At 44.0% G+C, this 17,525-nt stretch overlaps 1 protein-coding gene and 1 pseudogene across 2 annotated transcripts; one reads left to right on the forward strand and one right to left on the reverse strand.

Moving 5' to 3' along the window:
- Positions 1–1,930: 1,930 nt before the first annotated feature.
- On the reverse strand, positions 1,931–12,161 carry slc37a4b (solute carrier family 37 member 4b). 2 transcript variants are annotated; one of them, XM_061804295.1, is made up of 10 exons: positions 11,989–12,161; positions 10,738–11,142; positions 8,949–9,181; positions 7,830–8,076; positions 6,898–7,050; positions 6,348–6,433; positions 6,154–6,267; positions 2,788–2,853; positions 2,578–2,716; positions 1,931–2,500 (listed from the first exon to the last, which is right to left on the reverse strand). In XM_061804295.1, the coding sequence occupies exons 2-10, from the start codon at positions 10,883–10,885 to the stop codon at positions 2,337–2,339; spliced, it is 1,350 nt and encodes a 449-aa protein (XP_061660279.1). In that variant the 5' UTR covers positions 10,886–11,142; positions 11,989–12,161; the 3' UTR covers positions 1,931–2,336. The 2 variants fall into 2 exon arrangements, with proteins under 2 accessions (XP_061660279.1, XP_061660280.1); XM_061804296.1 differs by lacking the exon at positions 6,898–7,050 and having other exon boundaries at positions 1,933–2,500; positions 11,989–12,151.
- Positions 4,626–4,744, forward strand: LOC133492350 (5S ribosomal RNA; annotated as a pseudogene).
- Positions 12,162–17,525: the final 5,364 nt, after the last annotated feature.

The following is a 17,525-nucleotide window of genomic DNA, read 5'->3' on the forward strand; positions in this document are numbered from 1 at the left end:
GTGCAACTCTTGTCTTTCTCTGTGTGCCCTGCGATTGGCTGGCAACCGGTTCAGGATGTACCCTGCCTCCTGCCTGTTGCCAGCTGGGATAAGCGCCAGCACCACCACCAACCCTTGTGAGGATGTGTGGCTCAGAAATTGAATGAATGTTTGCAACCTGCATGTACATAGACCCTCCATGTGTCATTTTCCTTCGACTTCAGTATTATGTGCCAATTTGCTTTGGTCTGTTATATGACATTTCATTCTCAGTTGTAGCTATAAATTCCAGCACCAAGGACAGCTACCCACACGCAAAGTTTTGTGTTCAGTCTGTTAAAATGTTTCGTTACAGTATCTAAAATGTTTTGTTACAGCATCTAAATTCAAGTTGAAACGTACCTTGATTTTGTATTATATATTTCATGTTTTCAAAAATGCAAATGCTCCTGGTTGGTACGTGAAGTGCCAGGGTGAGTTAGCACTGAAATACACACCATCCATCCATCTTCTACTGCTTCGGGTTGCAGGGGCAGTAGCTTTAGCAGGGATGCCCAGGCTTCCCTTCCCCCAGCCACTTCATCCAGCTCTCCCGGAGGGATCCCGAGATGTTCCCAGGCCAGCCGAGAGACACTCTCTCCAGCGTATCATGGGTTGTCCCCAGGGTCTTTTTATTATTACATTATGTTCATTGTACAAGAAGAGTTGAACTAAAGTCTGTTTCAAACCATTCATGATTTACATTTATTAGGCATCAAATGTAAGCTTACATGAAAGTGCGTTAAAGCTATTCCCTATTGGCACTTAGACTCTCATTATTAGCTGACAAAACACACTGAGTGCTCGAAGTGGGAGATAGTTGATGACGAGCACCACAACTGACAGGTGGCTTAAGCCAAGAAAATTGTATCTTGAATTTGAGGTGCCCCTGAAACACAGGTTAAAAAAGACAAAATGAAATAGTATGGAAAGAATTGAGTTTTTTTTTTAAATGGATCAAAATATTGCTCCGTATAATCTGTAAAAAGTGTACATACATTTTTTTTTTTTTTGTTCTACAACACCTAATCTCTATTGAATGAAAAATGTTTGACGCTACCAAATACATGCCAACATGTTGATAGGCAGTGTAGATTCTAGGTAAAACAAAGAGATCCATTAGAAAACATTCAGTACTGTAAATTCATTACAAATGTCAAGGCCTTCACCAATAACTTATTCCCATTCTATTCAGCATAGGATATTGTGATCTGCAGTGAAAGCAGGGAGCAGGCGGAGGAACAATTAGAAAGATGGAGGCATGCGCTGGAAAGGAGAGGAATGAAGATTAGCCAAAGTAAAACAGAATATATGTGCGTGAATGAGGAGGAAGAGTGAAGCTCCATGGAGAAGAGATAGCGAAGGTGGATGACTTCAAATATTTAGGGTCAACAATCCAGAGCAATGGTGAGTGTGGTCAGGAAGTGAAGAAACGGGTCCAAGCGGGGTGGAACAGCTGGCGAAAGGTGTCTGGTGTGTTATGTGACAGAAGAGTGTCTGCTAGGATGAAGGGCAAAGTTTACAAAACAGTGGTGAGGCCGGCCATGATGTACGGATTAGAGACGGTGGCACTGAAGAAACAACAGGAAGCTGAACTGGAGGTGGCAGAAATGAAGATGTTGAGGTTCTCGCTCGGAGTGAGCAGGTTGGATAGGATAAGACAAGACATGAGGTCATTAGAGGGACAGCCAAAGTTGGATGTTTCGGAGACAAGGTTCGAGAGAGCAGACTTCGATGGTTCGGACATGTTCAGAGGCGAGAGAGTGAGTATATTGGTAGAAGGATGCTGAGGATGGAGCTCCCAGGCAAAAGAGCGAGAGAGAGGAAGACCAAAGAGAAGGTTTATGGATGTGGTGAGGGAAGACATGAGGACAGTTGGGGTTAGAGAGGAAGATGCAGGAGAGAGGCTAAGATGGCAAAAGATGACACGCTGTGGCGACCCCTAACGGGACAAGCCGAAAGAAGAAGAAGATTCTATAAAGCATATAGCTATCATATGGCATTTTAAATTACTGCTTTGATAAATATATAATAAAAGTACATTTTTTTCCGGGAAGACTTTCTGTATGTATTCGGACATTGTTGTCCATTCATCCAGAGGAATATTTGTGATGCCACTGGTCAATGGCATTGAACAAGAGGACATGTGGCTGACGGTGGTAGTGTTGTAGGGTCAGGTGACCCTGACCCGATGCGTCCCTGAGTATCAACGACTAAATTAGTATCTTTTGGACACTGCGCTTGTTTGGTAATAATTTTCATCAGGATTATTTATGCAAGACCGTTAACACCAGAGCCACTATTGAGAAGAGCGCAGATCAGTCCATTTTTTCTCTTCTTCCCATCTTGGTGCGCATATTCCGTATGAAGAAGAACAAAACTGTGGTGACAGCCAATGAGACCTCAGCAACCCAGAATGCCATGTCCCAGCTGTGTTGTTTGGCAATAGTGCTGAAGGGAAGTCCAGCCACAAAAGCCCCCACTGAAATAAAAAGAAAAGATATCACTCATATGACTGTGTCATGGTAAACAGACAAAACGTTGAATTGGTCGATGTACCGTTAGCCATTAGCGCTACAATAGCGTGCGAGGTTCCGCAAAAATTGGAAGGAGCGCTTTCACTCGTGATGACACCAAACAAGGCTATTGGCCCGTAAGAGGAAAATCCAAACATGGCACCAAGAAAGAGAATCCAGATCTGAAAATGACAACAGCAACCGAGTTCGTTTTCTCTTTTTCTGTCAAGAAATGGCTCAGTAAAATTGTCACCTCTTTTTCTGGGACGCCGAGAAGCACAGAGACAGGATGGATGACTTGGACCCAAAGAGGAGCCTCCTGAAGTGAGTGAGTAAACTTTAATCTTGAATAACCAAACATAACATGTTTGTACAGTCCCATGTTTTAGTAGGTAAAATAGGCTGAAGTAGAACAGGCTAGTCAACGCGGTTGACTCGAACAGTCTGAATCACGTTTTGGTTATATAAACACAGACACTAGACTGAAAGGAACACACGATGGCTGAAATGAATATTTAACCGCATCACAATTTTTCTCAGTAAATGTATTTCCACAGGTCCCAGTGACTTGAAAATTTCACCAGATATTGGGGACATCCCATGTACTCCATACACAGAAAGAAAGTAGAACAAACAAGATCAGCATTTAAGTTATGTGTAATAATGTGGAACGACACAAGGAAAAAAATATATTAAACATGCCCACTGGTCAATTGGTTTATTTAATACTTTGACGAAAAGCCTTTGTTTACAATCACAGTTTCACGACATTTCCTTTATGAAGAAATTAGGTGCCTGTGTTGCTCTGGAGCAGTGGGTCTCAAACTGTCAGCTCGCGGGCCATTTGCGGCCCCCATCTGGAAGGGAATGGAAGGACAACAATGCACCTTTTTGCTAATATTATACAGTTTTTATACTGAATACAAATCTTAAATCCGTTACGGGGGAAACATTTTTATTTTTCGATTATCTGCAACAAATTATCGCACATTGCTGTATCCACCGGAAAAGGACGGAAACGTGGCAGAGAAAGCTGACCCGGGCCGTGACATAGGACTTTGCGACAATGACATGGATCCCGTAGGAATACACCGTAAGAACGTCGATGAATTTTCCGAAAATTTGAGCGATGAACATTATTCTGAAGGGTCCCACGAAGACGGTGAAGAATACGAACTTTACAAAGCCGTTAAAGGTTATAAATTTGAGCCAGTTAGACAGCGCACACGTTCGAATTCAGACGAAGTAGCTGGCAATGAAGATACTGACACAGCAGTCAGACCCATCATAGAGGATATGCCTTGTGCTATAAATATCGACTGGTCAGCGTTTCTGAAGTTCTTCTTTGGTTTAGTTAGTCATAAACTGATAAATAGTAAAGGCTTCGATATTCTGAATGTATGTATACATTTTTCCGTCTTGTTTTGAAATTATGCAAATACCGTGTATTTAGTGATTTGGTACGCAACAACCGCAATGACTACTTTGCATGTAAAATGCTTATTATTGCACCAAAACACACAGAAGGCGATAACATAGTCCAAGTTGGTATTTTTTCAGAAATAAGTAACAATATAATCATATAATGCTGCTTTCTTTCAGTTCGTCCACTTAGGGGGTCGCCACAGCGTGTGTTCTCAGATGAACGCTCATATTTGTTTGGCACACTTTTAACAATGATAAAATAAAATAAAAATAATAATAAAATTATTTTTACGCATTGGTTATAGCTTACAATCACTGAGGAATTCTTGAAACAAATGGGTTTTTCTTCTGCGTGAATACAAAAGACTCTCAGTGTATCGTCGTTCCAAAACAGCCCATCCCAGAATATGTGACGGTAAAAACCTCAAACGGGATATATTTATGGAACAGTTGAACATATATTTTCGTCTAGATAAGATAATTTGCGTTCGAAATTAGTCGTTCCATACACTTTAATGTGGAAGTTTAATGATAGTGTTGCCCTCGAGTTTTACATGAATGGCATTTTACAGTGTTGTGTGCAAAGCCAAACAATCATGCTGGGGTATATGCCTTTCGGCCACGTGCAAGCAGAGAAATATTTTTCGGAGTGAAATTTACAGCAGCGCTTACGGCCACGCTACCCTGAGAACGCCCGATCTCGTCGGATCTCGGAAGCTAAGCGGGTTTGGCCCTGGTTAGCACTTGGATGGGAGACCGCCTGGGAATCACAGGTGCCGTAAGCTTCTCTCCCCGGCTAGGTGCAGAGGGGTTGCGTCAGGAAGAGCATCCGGCATAAAACTGTGCCAAACATGTGTTCATCTAAGATGACAGGCTGTGGCGACAGGACAACCCAAAATGAAACGAAGAAGTGAAAATTACCGCAGCGTTGCCATGTAGCATTTTACTAGTAGTTTTGTACACAACTTGTTAACAAGTATCTTTGCTATCTTTTTCATTCATTCATTTTCGGAGCTGCTTATCCTCACCAGGGTCGCGGCGGTGCTTGCGCCAGTCCCAGCTATCATCGGGCAAGAGGTGGAGTACACTCTAAACTGGTTGCCAGCCAATCGCAGGGCAATATGGAGGCAGATAATAGTCGCACTCACAATCACACTTGAGGGCAATTTAGAGTCCTTCATTCATACATGTTTTTGGGGATGTAGGAGGACACCGGAATGCCCAGAAAAAAAAAACCCACACTGGCACGGGGAGAACATGCAAACTCCACACAGGCGGGCCCGGGATTTGAATCCCGGACCACAGAACCGTGAGACCAACGGTATAACTCGTTGCACCACTCTGCTGCCTCCGAGTTAATACTTAATATGTTTAACTTTTTTTTTTTTTTTTTTTTTTTTAAGATGTTTGAGAAGGGCGGCATGGGAGATCAGCATTGGCCTCACAGTTCCGAGGTCCCTGGTTCAGTCTCGGACCCGCCTGTGTGGCGTTTGCATGTTCTCCCCGTGCCTGCGTGGGTTTTTCTCCGGGCACTCCAGTTTCCTCCCACATCCCAAAAACATGCAACATTAAGCGGACACTCTAAATTGCCCCCATGCGTGATTGTGAGTGCGGCTGTTTGTCTCGATGCGCCCTCAGATTGGCTGGCAACCAGTTCAGGGTTTACCCCGCCCTCCTGCCCGTTGACACCTGGGATAGGTTCCAGCACTCACACTCGTGAGGATAAGTGGCCAAGAAAATGGATGGATGGATGCATGCAAAATAAGGTGGGCCCTACAGCTGCTGGACTTAGACCTTTATGTGTCAATTAATACATAAATTTAGTTTAAATCAACTGCTGCCTGAATCTTGATGTGTGGCATGTCAAGAACCCGCACACACAACTTTTAACAATTTCGTTGTGGTGGAGTTACATTTTTAGCTCGCTACCTTATTGGCTTACAGGGTGGCAAATGTAACTAACAGTTAACTTTACTGCTGTCCCAATGGCGTGCATCTATGGAGCAAACCCTGTTCGGCCAGCATCTTGGGGCGTTGTGGGCCATGCACCAGGTGTTACCACAGCAATGAAAAACTTATCGAGAACAGAAAAAACTCCCGTGTCCATTGTGCAGAATGATAACCCACCTTACAGTCCTCTTATTAGAGTGCGGATACACAGAATGAAGTGTGAAACAAGTCTTTGTATTTTTACCTTTGGGATTTCAGGTTTGAGCGTGACCCTGAAGAGGTACATGGTCACGTACATAGCGGCCATCATGGCAATGAGCAGGCCATGGCGAGGGTTGCCATGTGTACCCAAGCCTGACTATGGAAAGCCACAGAAGGTGTTTATGACAAGCATGTCCAATAAAACCAGTTTCTTGGTGTGATGCATGTAATACTTACTCGAGCAACGGCTCTGTCAGAGATTAAACCAGCTGCAAGGCTGCCCACAAAGCCGCCCACCTCCAAGGCACTCATGTAAGTACTACCTGTAAGTAGCACAGCTCAAGTTAACATGATGAAACATCCATCCATCCATTTTCTTTGCCGCTTATCCTCACAAGGGTCGCAGGAGTGCTGGAGCCAACCCAGCTGTCATCAGGCAGGAGGCAGGGAACACCCTGAACTGGTTGGCAGCCAATCGTAGGGCACATATAAACAAACAACCATTCACAGTCACACCTCGGGGCAATTTGGCGTGTCCAATTAGTGCATATTTTAGGGATGTAGGAAGAAACCAGAGTGCCAGGAGAAAACCCACACAGGCACAGGGAAGAACATGCAAACTCCACACAGGCGGGGCTGGGATTCAAACCCTTGTCCTCAGAACTGTGGGGCCAATGCTCTAATCAGTTGCCTCACTGTGCTGCCCCTCCATTGTCCAATTAAAAAAAATAAAAAAAAAAAACACTCTTCAGAATAATTTTAAATAAGAAGTCATAAAAATGCATACCCATAAGGGCAGTCTGGCCCTTCTCCTGCATGAGGAAAAGCTGGCCCCAGTCAGTCGCTGCTGTTTTGACCCCAAACACCACCAAGTAGCTCAGAGACAGCACCCAAAGGAATGGGGAGAGAAGGAACTCCCTCAAGGTGCTCTCACTGCTGCCTGATGCAGAACAAGAGCACACGTCCACACATTCTTGACTTACCTAAACTCAACAATGCAGCACCACAAATGCACACCTTAAAGAAGGGAAAACGGAGGAAATGTTTTCTAACATAATGTGCAACTCTATGAAGAATCAACTACTACTAATATTCCTGACCAACAACTGCGTGCATCATGGACGGTATGGCTCCAGGTTTGGCGATAGTTTTTACACAAGCATACTTACATGATGTGGTACTCACTGTGATCAGTTTCCATGGTGTCACTTAACTATCTCTACCATTAGTTTTTGGGGTTTTTTTTTAAACCACAACAATGGTTGTAAAGAAAGCTATCAGGATTTGATTGAAGTGCAGAATTTAAGAAGTTTCCAAATAAATATACTGGGATTACATAGTGATTACATTTCCACAAGCACTAAAGTATTCAGACAAACAGACATGTACATAAGATACTTAATATCATAAATACAAAGGACCAATGCTCACTAAGGCAGGTTTGTGAATAATATTTGAGGGAAATGGCCTTTTGTGTGCTTAGAAAAAGTTTTTGATAGTGTAGTCCAGATCATGAAAGTGTTGCGTTTGTATTTGTTGTTCAGTTGTTGAAAGTCCAACCTTACTTTACAATTGCTTTATTTGAAACACAGTGCTCTGTGTTAAGGCAAAAATCATATTGCTACTGTCCTAATATGTGTGGACATAGTGTAACTATCCATCATGCATCCATCCGTCCTTGTACCAAGCATCCGTCATTTTATTCTTTTTTTTACTCACATCTCATTGCCCCCTTCTTGGGTGCCGACTCAATAGCAGGCAGGCCCACGTCCTTTGGCTCATTCCTCACAAAGACCAGAGTCACTAGTGAAAAGGCAGCGCAGAAGACACCCGACATAGCTAGGATGGTCCTCCAGTCGTAGTAGTGAAGGAGCACTGTAACCAGGATTGGGCCCAGACTCCCTGCCAGGTTCATGCTGCAGGACAGCACAGACCACCATGTTCCAAACTGGGACGGTTCAAACCACTGAAGGAATAGATTTTGGGCATATTTGATTTGAATTTGGCAACAAAAAGAAAAAGAGGAATTTACATCCAAAACACATGGAAAAAATATGAACTCGAACAAAGTTGTAAATTGGCAAATCCTAGATTCTGATGGCTCTTCAGGTGGAAGAAAAAAAAAAATGTTGATGTACTTAAATATTTGTTCAATGCTTAGTAAGAGAAGCAAATCTGAAACATGTCGAGCGGATAAGATCAGAACATAGTGAAGATTCACTGTGAGAAGACACTAATTTGACAAAAGTGCAGCTGCAGCACTGTAGCAAAGTTTGTGGATTTAAAAAATAAAATAAAATCAGCTATAAAACACTTGACTGTTGTTGTTTCTTAAGGCACGATGTACTGAGGATGTTCTACTAATAGAATCGCTTGTAATCTGATCCCCTTCAACGTCGTGAAGACGTGCCAAAGCCTATTTATTCCCCACCTTTTAAACAGGACAAATGCCTCTTACCGTCATAGTGCTTCTAAATAGCCACATCAATTTACGTGACATTTTTCTTTAGCCTACATTCGTGATACTTATTCTAACTGAAAGTTACTGATTGGTGGGTGAGCGTGAAAGGTTTCAAATTGATGGTCACATTTTTTTTCTACTACCACACCACCGACTGGCTTTATCACAGGCTCAGCTTGCATATCTCAATAGTGTCTGGCAGCAGGAGCAGGATTCCAAACAGTGAACTTTTACACTACCAATTAGAAACATGTCTGTCAGCGGTTGTTTCTCACGCTCGGGTAGCTGACTTGAAGATTTGCAGTAATCATACGGTGCTGATGTGTAAATGGGCAACGCAATCACACTTCCTCATCACGCAGAGCATTTGGAATTACCTTGCGGAGCACCTTTCCACACGGTGGCCATCCACAACCTTGCCCCAGCCCGTTAATGAACCACAGCAGTGAGAACATGGAGACCGTGGAGGACCACGAGAAAACCACGTTGATGCCTCCCACCACAAAGAGGCCAATGGAGAAAAGCCAGCGGGCGCTAATCTGGTCTGACAACACGCCGCTGATGAATTTACTGATAGCGTAGGACACGGTCTGGCTGCTGGTGATCAGACCTGCAGGCACAAGGAGGGTTAATAATCATTGTCACTGAAATCTCTGAGGGTGAAAGACATAGATGTTGAATCTCACACATATTCTCAGAAGGATATGACCTCGCACTCAGACTCGCCCTCGTTATCCTCATTTGCTATTCGTCTTCTTAGCCAAATTTTGTACTGTGCTCAACTAAGATTGCTGTTACTGTAGAATAACGCAACAAGGAAAAGTACACATTAGTCATCCAAGTAGTTACTGCAAGTATTCAATGAAAAAAAAATTTGAAGAATAACTTGAGTCCGTTTTTTTTTTAAGAGCATGATCATTAAAAAAAAATAAATAAATAAAGTTAAACAATAATACATGGGGGCAGCTGGAAAGCTTTGGCCTCACAGTTCTGAGGACCAGGGTTGAATCCCGGCCCTGCCTATGAAGAGTTTGCATTTTCTCCCCCCGCCTGCATAGGTTTTCTCCGGGGATTCCGGTTTCCTCCCACATCCCCAAAACACGCAGCATTCATTGGACATTCTAAATTGCCCCAAGGTGCGATTGTGAGTGCGACTGTTGTCTGTCTCCATGTGCCCTGCGATTGGCTGGAAACCAGTTCGGGGTGTTCCCTGCCTCTGGGATAGGTTCCAGCACTCCCGTGCCGCTTGTGAGGATAAGTGGCTTAGAAAATGGATGGATGGATAGAATAATATATGGGAGTCGACACACACCTGCCACCAATTAAATTCTAAGTGCCCAAAAAAAAAAACAACAATACATTTGCTTTGTTCCCCTAAATGACTTCATGAAGAAGCTGCATGTGTTGTCTTTTGGAGTCTGTCACGTAAACACACTCGCGTGGCTGGTTTTATTTTTTTACCCCAAAATAATTTATTTTGATTGGCTCGGCAAGGCAACCCGTGTAGTCACGTGATTGCCTTGCGTCATCTCACTGGTGAGCAACTTTGTCCCATTCATTCTGCTGCGGTTGCGGTTCTCCCATGAAGATCTGTGCAGCTCCTCAGGCATGGCTGTCAGACCCCTCCTTCGGTGGAGGTCTACGGCTATTTGCTATTGTCACGGATCATCAAATTCAGGAACTACCGTACTGTAGAACTGTACACAACTGCAGAAATCAATAAGTCAAAATGCCGTTGGTCATAAACGAAGCCTAAATATTGTGAAATATTTTGTCTTTTATGAGGTAAAGGGGAATGGCAGAAGTTGTGTCTCGTCAAAATAAAAGAAGCCTGATATTATAAGATTCATTCTTATTCAAGTCTTTTCCACACCCAATCGAATCCCAATTTTAGTCACCACACAGTCTTCAACAGCACTACTATAAACTAACACACAGTTTTAGAAATAAATACGCATAGGCTTACCTTGCAAACATTATTGGGAATAAAGAAAAAACAAAAATGAACAACACACGCTCCAATAAGCTCATCTCATCTCCAATAATGCAGTGGTCACGTTAACCGCAGTTTGAAAACCGCCAAGTCAGCAACTTTAAGGCAACCCATATTCGTCACTACCTAGTGCATTTGTGCTGTGTATATTTGATAAATAGTAAAATTCTTACCCAAATCATCTTTGTCCAGCTTAATTTCATCCATCACTGAGGGCATGACAAAGGAGAACGTCTTTCTATTGAAGACGTACAGCATGTAGCCAGTGAACATGGAGAAGAAGATGGTCACACGGTAGTAGCCGTAACTTGTTCCCCCCATGGTTCAACAGAATCACAATAAACTTGAAAGTGAAAGAAAGTGTTTGTCGTATAAGGATCCGTTAGCATTCAGCTAGCCAGTCACTCAGTCAGAGGCAGTAGTGAGACGGTGATCATCTAAAATAGTCCATCATCCATCACTGGTTTGCAGTCGGCAGGGGCCTAGCAGTCCTCGTGAGATGGTTCTTGTAGACTCTCAATCTTTGAGGCAGCTTCTTCCAGCGTGTGGACGAGGCGCTGTGGGATTTTTACACCAGCCTGAAAATGAACATTTTCAAACATATCAATGTCTTTGACACAAAAAAACGTGCATTCACTGGAGACTCTAAATTGCCCCTAGGTGTGATTATGAGTGCAGCCGTTGTCAGTCCCAATGTTCCCTGCAACTGGCTGGCGACCGGTTCAGGGTGTACCACACCTTACCCCCAAAGATAGCTGGGATAGGCTCCAGCGCTCCAATGACCCTTGTGAGAATAAGCGCCTCACTCAGAAAATGGAATGATGAATGGAAAATCACACTGGTCTCGAGTTTCCATGGGGGTGTTGTGTGTAAAGTGGCCAGTCTAATTTAGCCAAACACCTCTCTCTTATGTACTAATACTGGTTTTCATGCACCGAGTCGGGTTGCTGACAGAATTCGTGTCACAGTGCAGCACACTCTTGACATAAATGTCACACTTGGTCATTGAACTGACAGGGTCATCTGGTTCGGTGAAGCCAAACTTAGTATGACTAAACATCAGACGTTATTTTTATTTATTTATTTTAAATAATGCGCTCAAATTTGGAGTGGTGTGGTGTGGCCGGTTCTGGTCACTTAGAGTTGCCCGGTTCAGGGCTACGGTCATGCAAGCGCATCCTCCACAGTGAGCTCGCATTCTTTTTTTTTTTTTTAAAAGTCTGCCACGAACCATAAGTATGATAATTTGAAAACATCTAAGTAAATCCAAAATGTGTTAGAGGGTGGCGACCAACCCGAGGAGCGGCCCGTTTCAGAGAACCGTACTCGAGGCTCGGTTTCACCAAACGCCCCACGAAGCACGAAGCACCGGGGATGCTTTCTGCCGTTTCCCGGCCTCGACGCAACTCACACAAGCTGCTTACCTCGTTGCGTCCGTGCCGTCGTGGCTCAAAGCCCCGAGTGTCCGCCACAGAACGAAATCCTTCACCGCAGCAAGTCGAGCTCACAGGGATTGGTGAAGCGGTACCGCCCATTTTGTGCAAGCCGAGAATTGGATCACGGGGTCGCGCACACGCACGCGTTTTTAAACGGTAAGAGAGTAGAGTAGTTTTTAAGTCATTAAAAAAAGTCTTCGCCCAAGAAAAACCCAAACCAAAGTATCTTGGAAATCTTTTTTTTTTTTTTTTTCGGAATTTCTTAAAATCCAAAAGGCATTCACCATTATCTCATTACATATATACATACATGTATATGATACATCCAAGCAATACATGTACCAGCATCATCACATTAACCTTCTAAAACCTGACATACTCAAGTGAGGACAGTACATTTCTGCCCCTCAGACCCGTTTATACTCGATGTTACTATTTTTTTTTTTCACTCCCAGCACATTTAGGGATACTGCTAATGCCATCTAGCGGTGATATAACAACATTACATCCATGTCGGTCAAAATAAAATGGTGGCAGACTTCTACGGCAATGGTGGAAGATTGCCAACACCAGGGTGTGAAATTACAAAGCCTGGAAAAGCGCTGTAACTGCAAAGCGTTATTATTATTATTATTATTTATCCTGGGCGGCATAATGCAGCCCTAAGAGGGCACAAACCAGTGCAATCTGTAGGCCGGTCCCAAGCCCGGATAAATGCAGAGGGTTGCGTCAGGAAGGGCATCCGGCGTAAAAACTGTGCCAAACAAATATGAGCGTTCATCTAAAGAATCCCATACCGGATCGGTCGTGGCCCGGGTTAACAACGCCCGCCCCCCGGCACTGATAACCTGCAGGGCGTCGGTGGAAATTCAGCTACTGTGGGTCGAAGACAAAGAAGAGGAGGAAACCGGATCCAGCGTCAGAAGAAAAAGAGGAATGCACAGAGCCTACAACTGAGTGTAGGGACTTTGAATGTTGGGACTATGACAGGAAAAGCTCAGGAGTTGGTTGACATGATGATTAGGAGAAAGGTTGATATTCTGTGCATCCAAGAGAGCAGGTGGAAAGGTAGTAAGGCTAGACGTTTAGGAGCAGGGTTTAAATTATTTTACCACGGAGTAGATGGGAAGAGAAATGTTGGAGGGGTTATTTTAAAGGAAGAGCTGGCTAAGAATGTCTTGGAGGTGAAAAGAGTATCAGATCGAGTGATGAGACTAAAATTTGAAATTGAGGGTGTTATGTATAATGTGGTTAGCGGCTATGCCCCACAGGTAGGATGTGACCTCGAGTTGAAAGAGAAATTCTGGAAGGAACTAGATGAAGTAGTTCTGAGCATCCCAGACAGCGAGAGAGTTGTGATTGGTGCAGATTGTAATGGACATATTGGTAAAGGAAACAGGGGCGATGAAGAAGTGATGGGTAAGTACGGCATCCAGGAAAGGAACTTTGAGGGACAGATGGTGGTGGACTTTGCAAAAAGGATGGAGATGGCTGTAGTGAACACTTATTTCCAGAAGAGGGAGGAACATATAGTGACCTACAAGAGCGGAGGTAGAAGTACGCAGGTGGATTACATTTTGTGCAGACGATGTAATCTGAAGGAGGTTACTGACTGTAAAGTAGCGGTAGGGGAGAGTGTTGCTCGACAGCATAGGATGGTAGTGTGTAGGATGACTCTGGTGGTGGGTAGGAAGATGAAGAAGACAAAGGTAGAGCAGAGAACCATGTGGTGGAAGCTGAGAAAGGAAGAATGTTGTGCGGCCTTCGGAAAGAGGTGAGACAGGCTCTCGATGGACAACCGAAGCTCCCGGAAGACTGGACGACGACAGCCAATGTGATCAGAGAGACAGGCAGGAGAGTACTTGGTGTGTCATCTGGTAGGAAAGGGGAGAAGGAGACTTGGTGGTGGAACCCCAAAATACAGGGAGTCATACAAGGAAAGAGATTAGCGAAGAAGAAGTGGGATACTGAGAGGACTGAGAAGGGGCGAAAGGAGTACATCGAGATGCGACGTAGGGCAAAGGTAGAGGTGGCAAAGGCTAAACAAGAGGCATATGAAGATATGTACACCAGGTTGGACACAAAAGAAGGAGAAAAGGATCTCTACAGGTTGGCCAGACAGAGGGATAGAGATGGGAAGGATGTGCAGAAGGTTAGGGTGATTAAGGATGGAGATAGAAATGTGTTGACTGGTGCCGGTAGTGTGCTAAATAGATGGAAAGAATACTTTGAGAAGTTGATGAATGAAGAAAATGAGAAAGAAGGAAGAGTTGAAGAGGCAAGTGTGAAGGACCAGGAAGTGCCAATGATTACTAAGGGGGAAGTCAGAAAGGTACTACAAAGGATGAAAAATGGAAAGGCAGTTGGTCCTGATGACATACCGGCAGAGGTATGGAAGCAATTTGGAGAGATGGCTGTGGAGTTTTTGACCAACTTATTCAACAGAATACTTGCGGGCGAAAAGATGCCTGAAGAATGGAGGAAAAGTGCTCTAGTTCCCATTTTTAAGAACAAAGGGGATGTTCAGAGCTGTGGGAACTATAGAGGAATAAAGTTGATGAGCCACACAATGAAGTTATGGGAAAGAGTAGTGGAGGCTAGACTCAGGACTGAAGTAAGTATCTGCGAGCAACAGTATGGTTTCATGCCTAGATAAAGTACCACAGATGCATTACTTGCCTTGAGGATGCTCGTGGAAAAGTACAGAGAAGGCCAGAAGGAGCTACAGTGTGTTTTTGGAGACCTAGAGAAAGCCTATGACAGAGTACAAAGAGAGGAACTGTGGTACTGCATATGCAAGTCTGGTGTGGCATGAGAAATATGTTAGAATAGTACAGGACATGTACGAGGGCAGCAGAATAGCGGTGAGATATGCCATGGGTGTGACAGAGGAATTTAAGGTGGAGGTGGGACTGCATCAGGGATCAGCTCTGAGCCCCTTCCTGTTTGCAGTGGTAATGGATAGGCTGACAGATGAGGTTAGCCTGGAATCCCCTTGGACCATAATGTTCGCAGGTGATATTGTGATATGCAGTTAAAGTAGGGAGCAGGTGGAGGAACAATTGGAAAGATGGAGACATGCACTGGAAAGGAGAGGAATGAAGATTAGCCAAAGTAAAACAGAATATATGTGCGTGAATGAGAAAAGTGGAGGGGTAAGAGTGAGGCTACAGGGAGAAGAGATAGCAAGGGTGGACGACTTCAAATATTTAGGGTCAACAATCCAGAGGAATGGTGAGTGTGGTAAGCAAGTGAAGAAACGGGTCCAAGCAGGTTGGAACAACTGGTGGAAGGTGTCTCACGTGTTACGTGACTGAAGAGTCTCTGCTAGGATGAAGGGCAAAGTTTCTAAAACAGTGGTGAGGCCGGCCATGATGTCCGGATTAGAGACGGTGGCACTGAAGAAACAACAGGAAGCAGAACTGGAGGTGGCAGAAATGAAGACGTTGAGGTTCTCGCTCGGAGTGAGCAGGTTGGATAGGATAAGACAAGACATGAGGTCATTAGAGGGACAGCCAAAGTTGGATGTTTCGGAGACAAGGTTCGAGAGAGCAGACTTCGATGGTTCGGACATGTTCAGATGCGAGAGAGTGAGTATATTGGCAGAAGGATGCTGAGGATGGAGCTGCCAGGCAAAAGAGCGAGAGGAAGACCAAAGAGAAGGTTTATGGATGTGGTGAGGGAAGACATGAGGACAGTTGGGGTTAGAGAGGAAGATGCAGGAGAGAGGCTAAGATGGCAAAAGATGACACGCTGTGGCGACCCCTGACGGGACAAGCCGAAAGAATGAGAAGAAGAAGAAGATCCTGGGCGACATGGTGGATCAGCTGGTAAAGCGTTGGCCTCACAGTTCTGAGGACCCGCCTGTGTGGAGTTTGCATGTTCTCCCCGTGCTTGCGTGGGTTTTCTCCGGGAGGGCACTCCGGTTTCCTCCCACATCCCAAAAACGTGCAACATTAATTGGACGCTCTAAATTGCCCCCAGGTGTGATTGTGAGTGCGGCTGTTTGTCTCCATGTGCCCTGCGATTGGCTGGCAACCAGCTCAGCGTGTACCCGCCTCCTGCCCGTTGACAGCTGGGATAGGCTCCAGCACTCCCCGTGACCCTCGTGAGGAAAAGCGGCAAAGAAAATGGATGGATGGATGGATGTTTATCCTGTTCATCACTAAGTGTGGTCTAAAGTGTGCTTTGAGTTTTAGAGGCATGTACGCTCCTGGAATACTGAGGGTTTCACAAAATTCTATCGATAATGACAAATACTCAAAAATGAAACAAGTCGGCGGCGTGGTGGATCAGGTGAAAAGCATTGGCCTCACAGTCCCGGGGTTCCGGGTTCCAACCTGGAGCCGCCTGTGTGGATGAAAATAGGTGGATAGATGGATGGATGGGTGAAACTAGTCACTGCACAGCCATCACAGAAAAGTGAGTAATTAAGTACGTATGTAAATAAATAAATGAATTGAAATTTTAAAAAATGTGAAATACTGCATGAACTGTGAGGCAGATATTTTAACCAGTCACCCTCCGTTCCAATTCATTGACTAAAATAACAATGTGTAAGACATGCAGTAACTCATCAAGGGGAAAAGAAAAAAGTCGAGAGAGCAAAATCTAATGCGGGTTCTCCACCTGGAGAAGACAGAAGATTTTTGCATCTGTCTTCTTTGTCTTTTGCATAATTGAGCGTCTGCCTGGATGATGGAGCTCCATCCTGTGTGAGTGGGCCAGAAACTGCTCACCTTTGACCTCTGCTGCTGCAAGCACTTCCTCATAACGTTTCTTACAACCTTCACAAACAATCGAGCGGAGTCAAAGAGTGACACTCCCTGACTTCGGTAGATAGTACTTTTTATTCATGCGTAACAGATTATATTGATTCGATTTAGCATCGTCAAAATCAAGTGACCGGCACAGTTTGCGAGTGATTAGCATATTTGCCTGACAGTTCTGAGGTCGTAGGTTAAAATCTGGCCTTCCTGTATGGAGTGTTGCATGTTCTTCCTTCCTTTGCTTGCGTGGGTTTTCTCTGAGTACTTATAGCTTCCTTCCATATCCTAAAAACATGTACATTATCTAATTGAAGATACTTTCTCACAGAGGGACTTTTTTGTGCCTTAACAAAATTAATTATTTGATAACTGCATTTTGTATTTCCTTGGGTTGTTTCTGAACAATATTACAATTAATTTGATTGTGTGCAATGTTTTTGTGTGATAGATGAGCAAAAAATAAATAAATTAGGACGGGGGCAAATACTTTTTCACAGTACTGTACCTGCATGACAGTTGTTCAGTGTTATGTTGGTGATTCTGAGGATCATTTGGACTTTTATTCATGAAATTTATTGAATTTAATTTTTTCAGTACCTCCCAAATATTCTGTCAGATTTTAGAAAGCACTTTCTCAGGTAGGGGCACGGGTGGTTAGGTCTTTCAAAAAGATTATGATTTTTATGCAAGGACAACACCCAATCACACGTATCCATAGTATTGCCATGGATTCGGTGGTCGTGTTTTTTTAGTATT

This window comes from Syngnathoides biaculeatus, chromosome 18 (assembly GCF_019802595.1).
Source record: "Syngnathoides biaculeatus isolate LvHL_M chromosome 18, ASM1980259v1, whole genome shotgun sequence".
NCBI lineage: Eukaryota > Metazoa > Chordata > Actinopteri > Syngnathiformes > Syngnathidae > Syngnathoides > Syngnathoides biaculeatus.

Coding starts and splice junctions, on each gene's coding strand:
- slc37a4b (XM_061804295.1), bottom strand. CDS start 10,885: ATGGGGGGAACAAGTTACGGCTACTACCGTGTGACCATCTTCTTCTCC. Junction 7,051..7,829: donor CAAGAAGGGGGCAATGAGAT/GTGAGTAAAAAA, acceptor GTTCTGCATCAG/GCAGCAGTGAGAGCACCTTG. Junction 6,268..6,347: donor CTGACAGAGCCGTTGCTCGA/GTAAGTATTACA, acceptor GGCTTTCCATAG/TCAGGCTTGGGTACACATGG.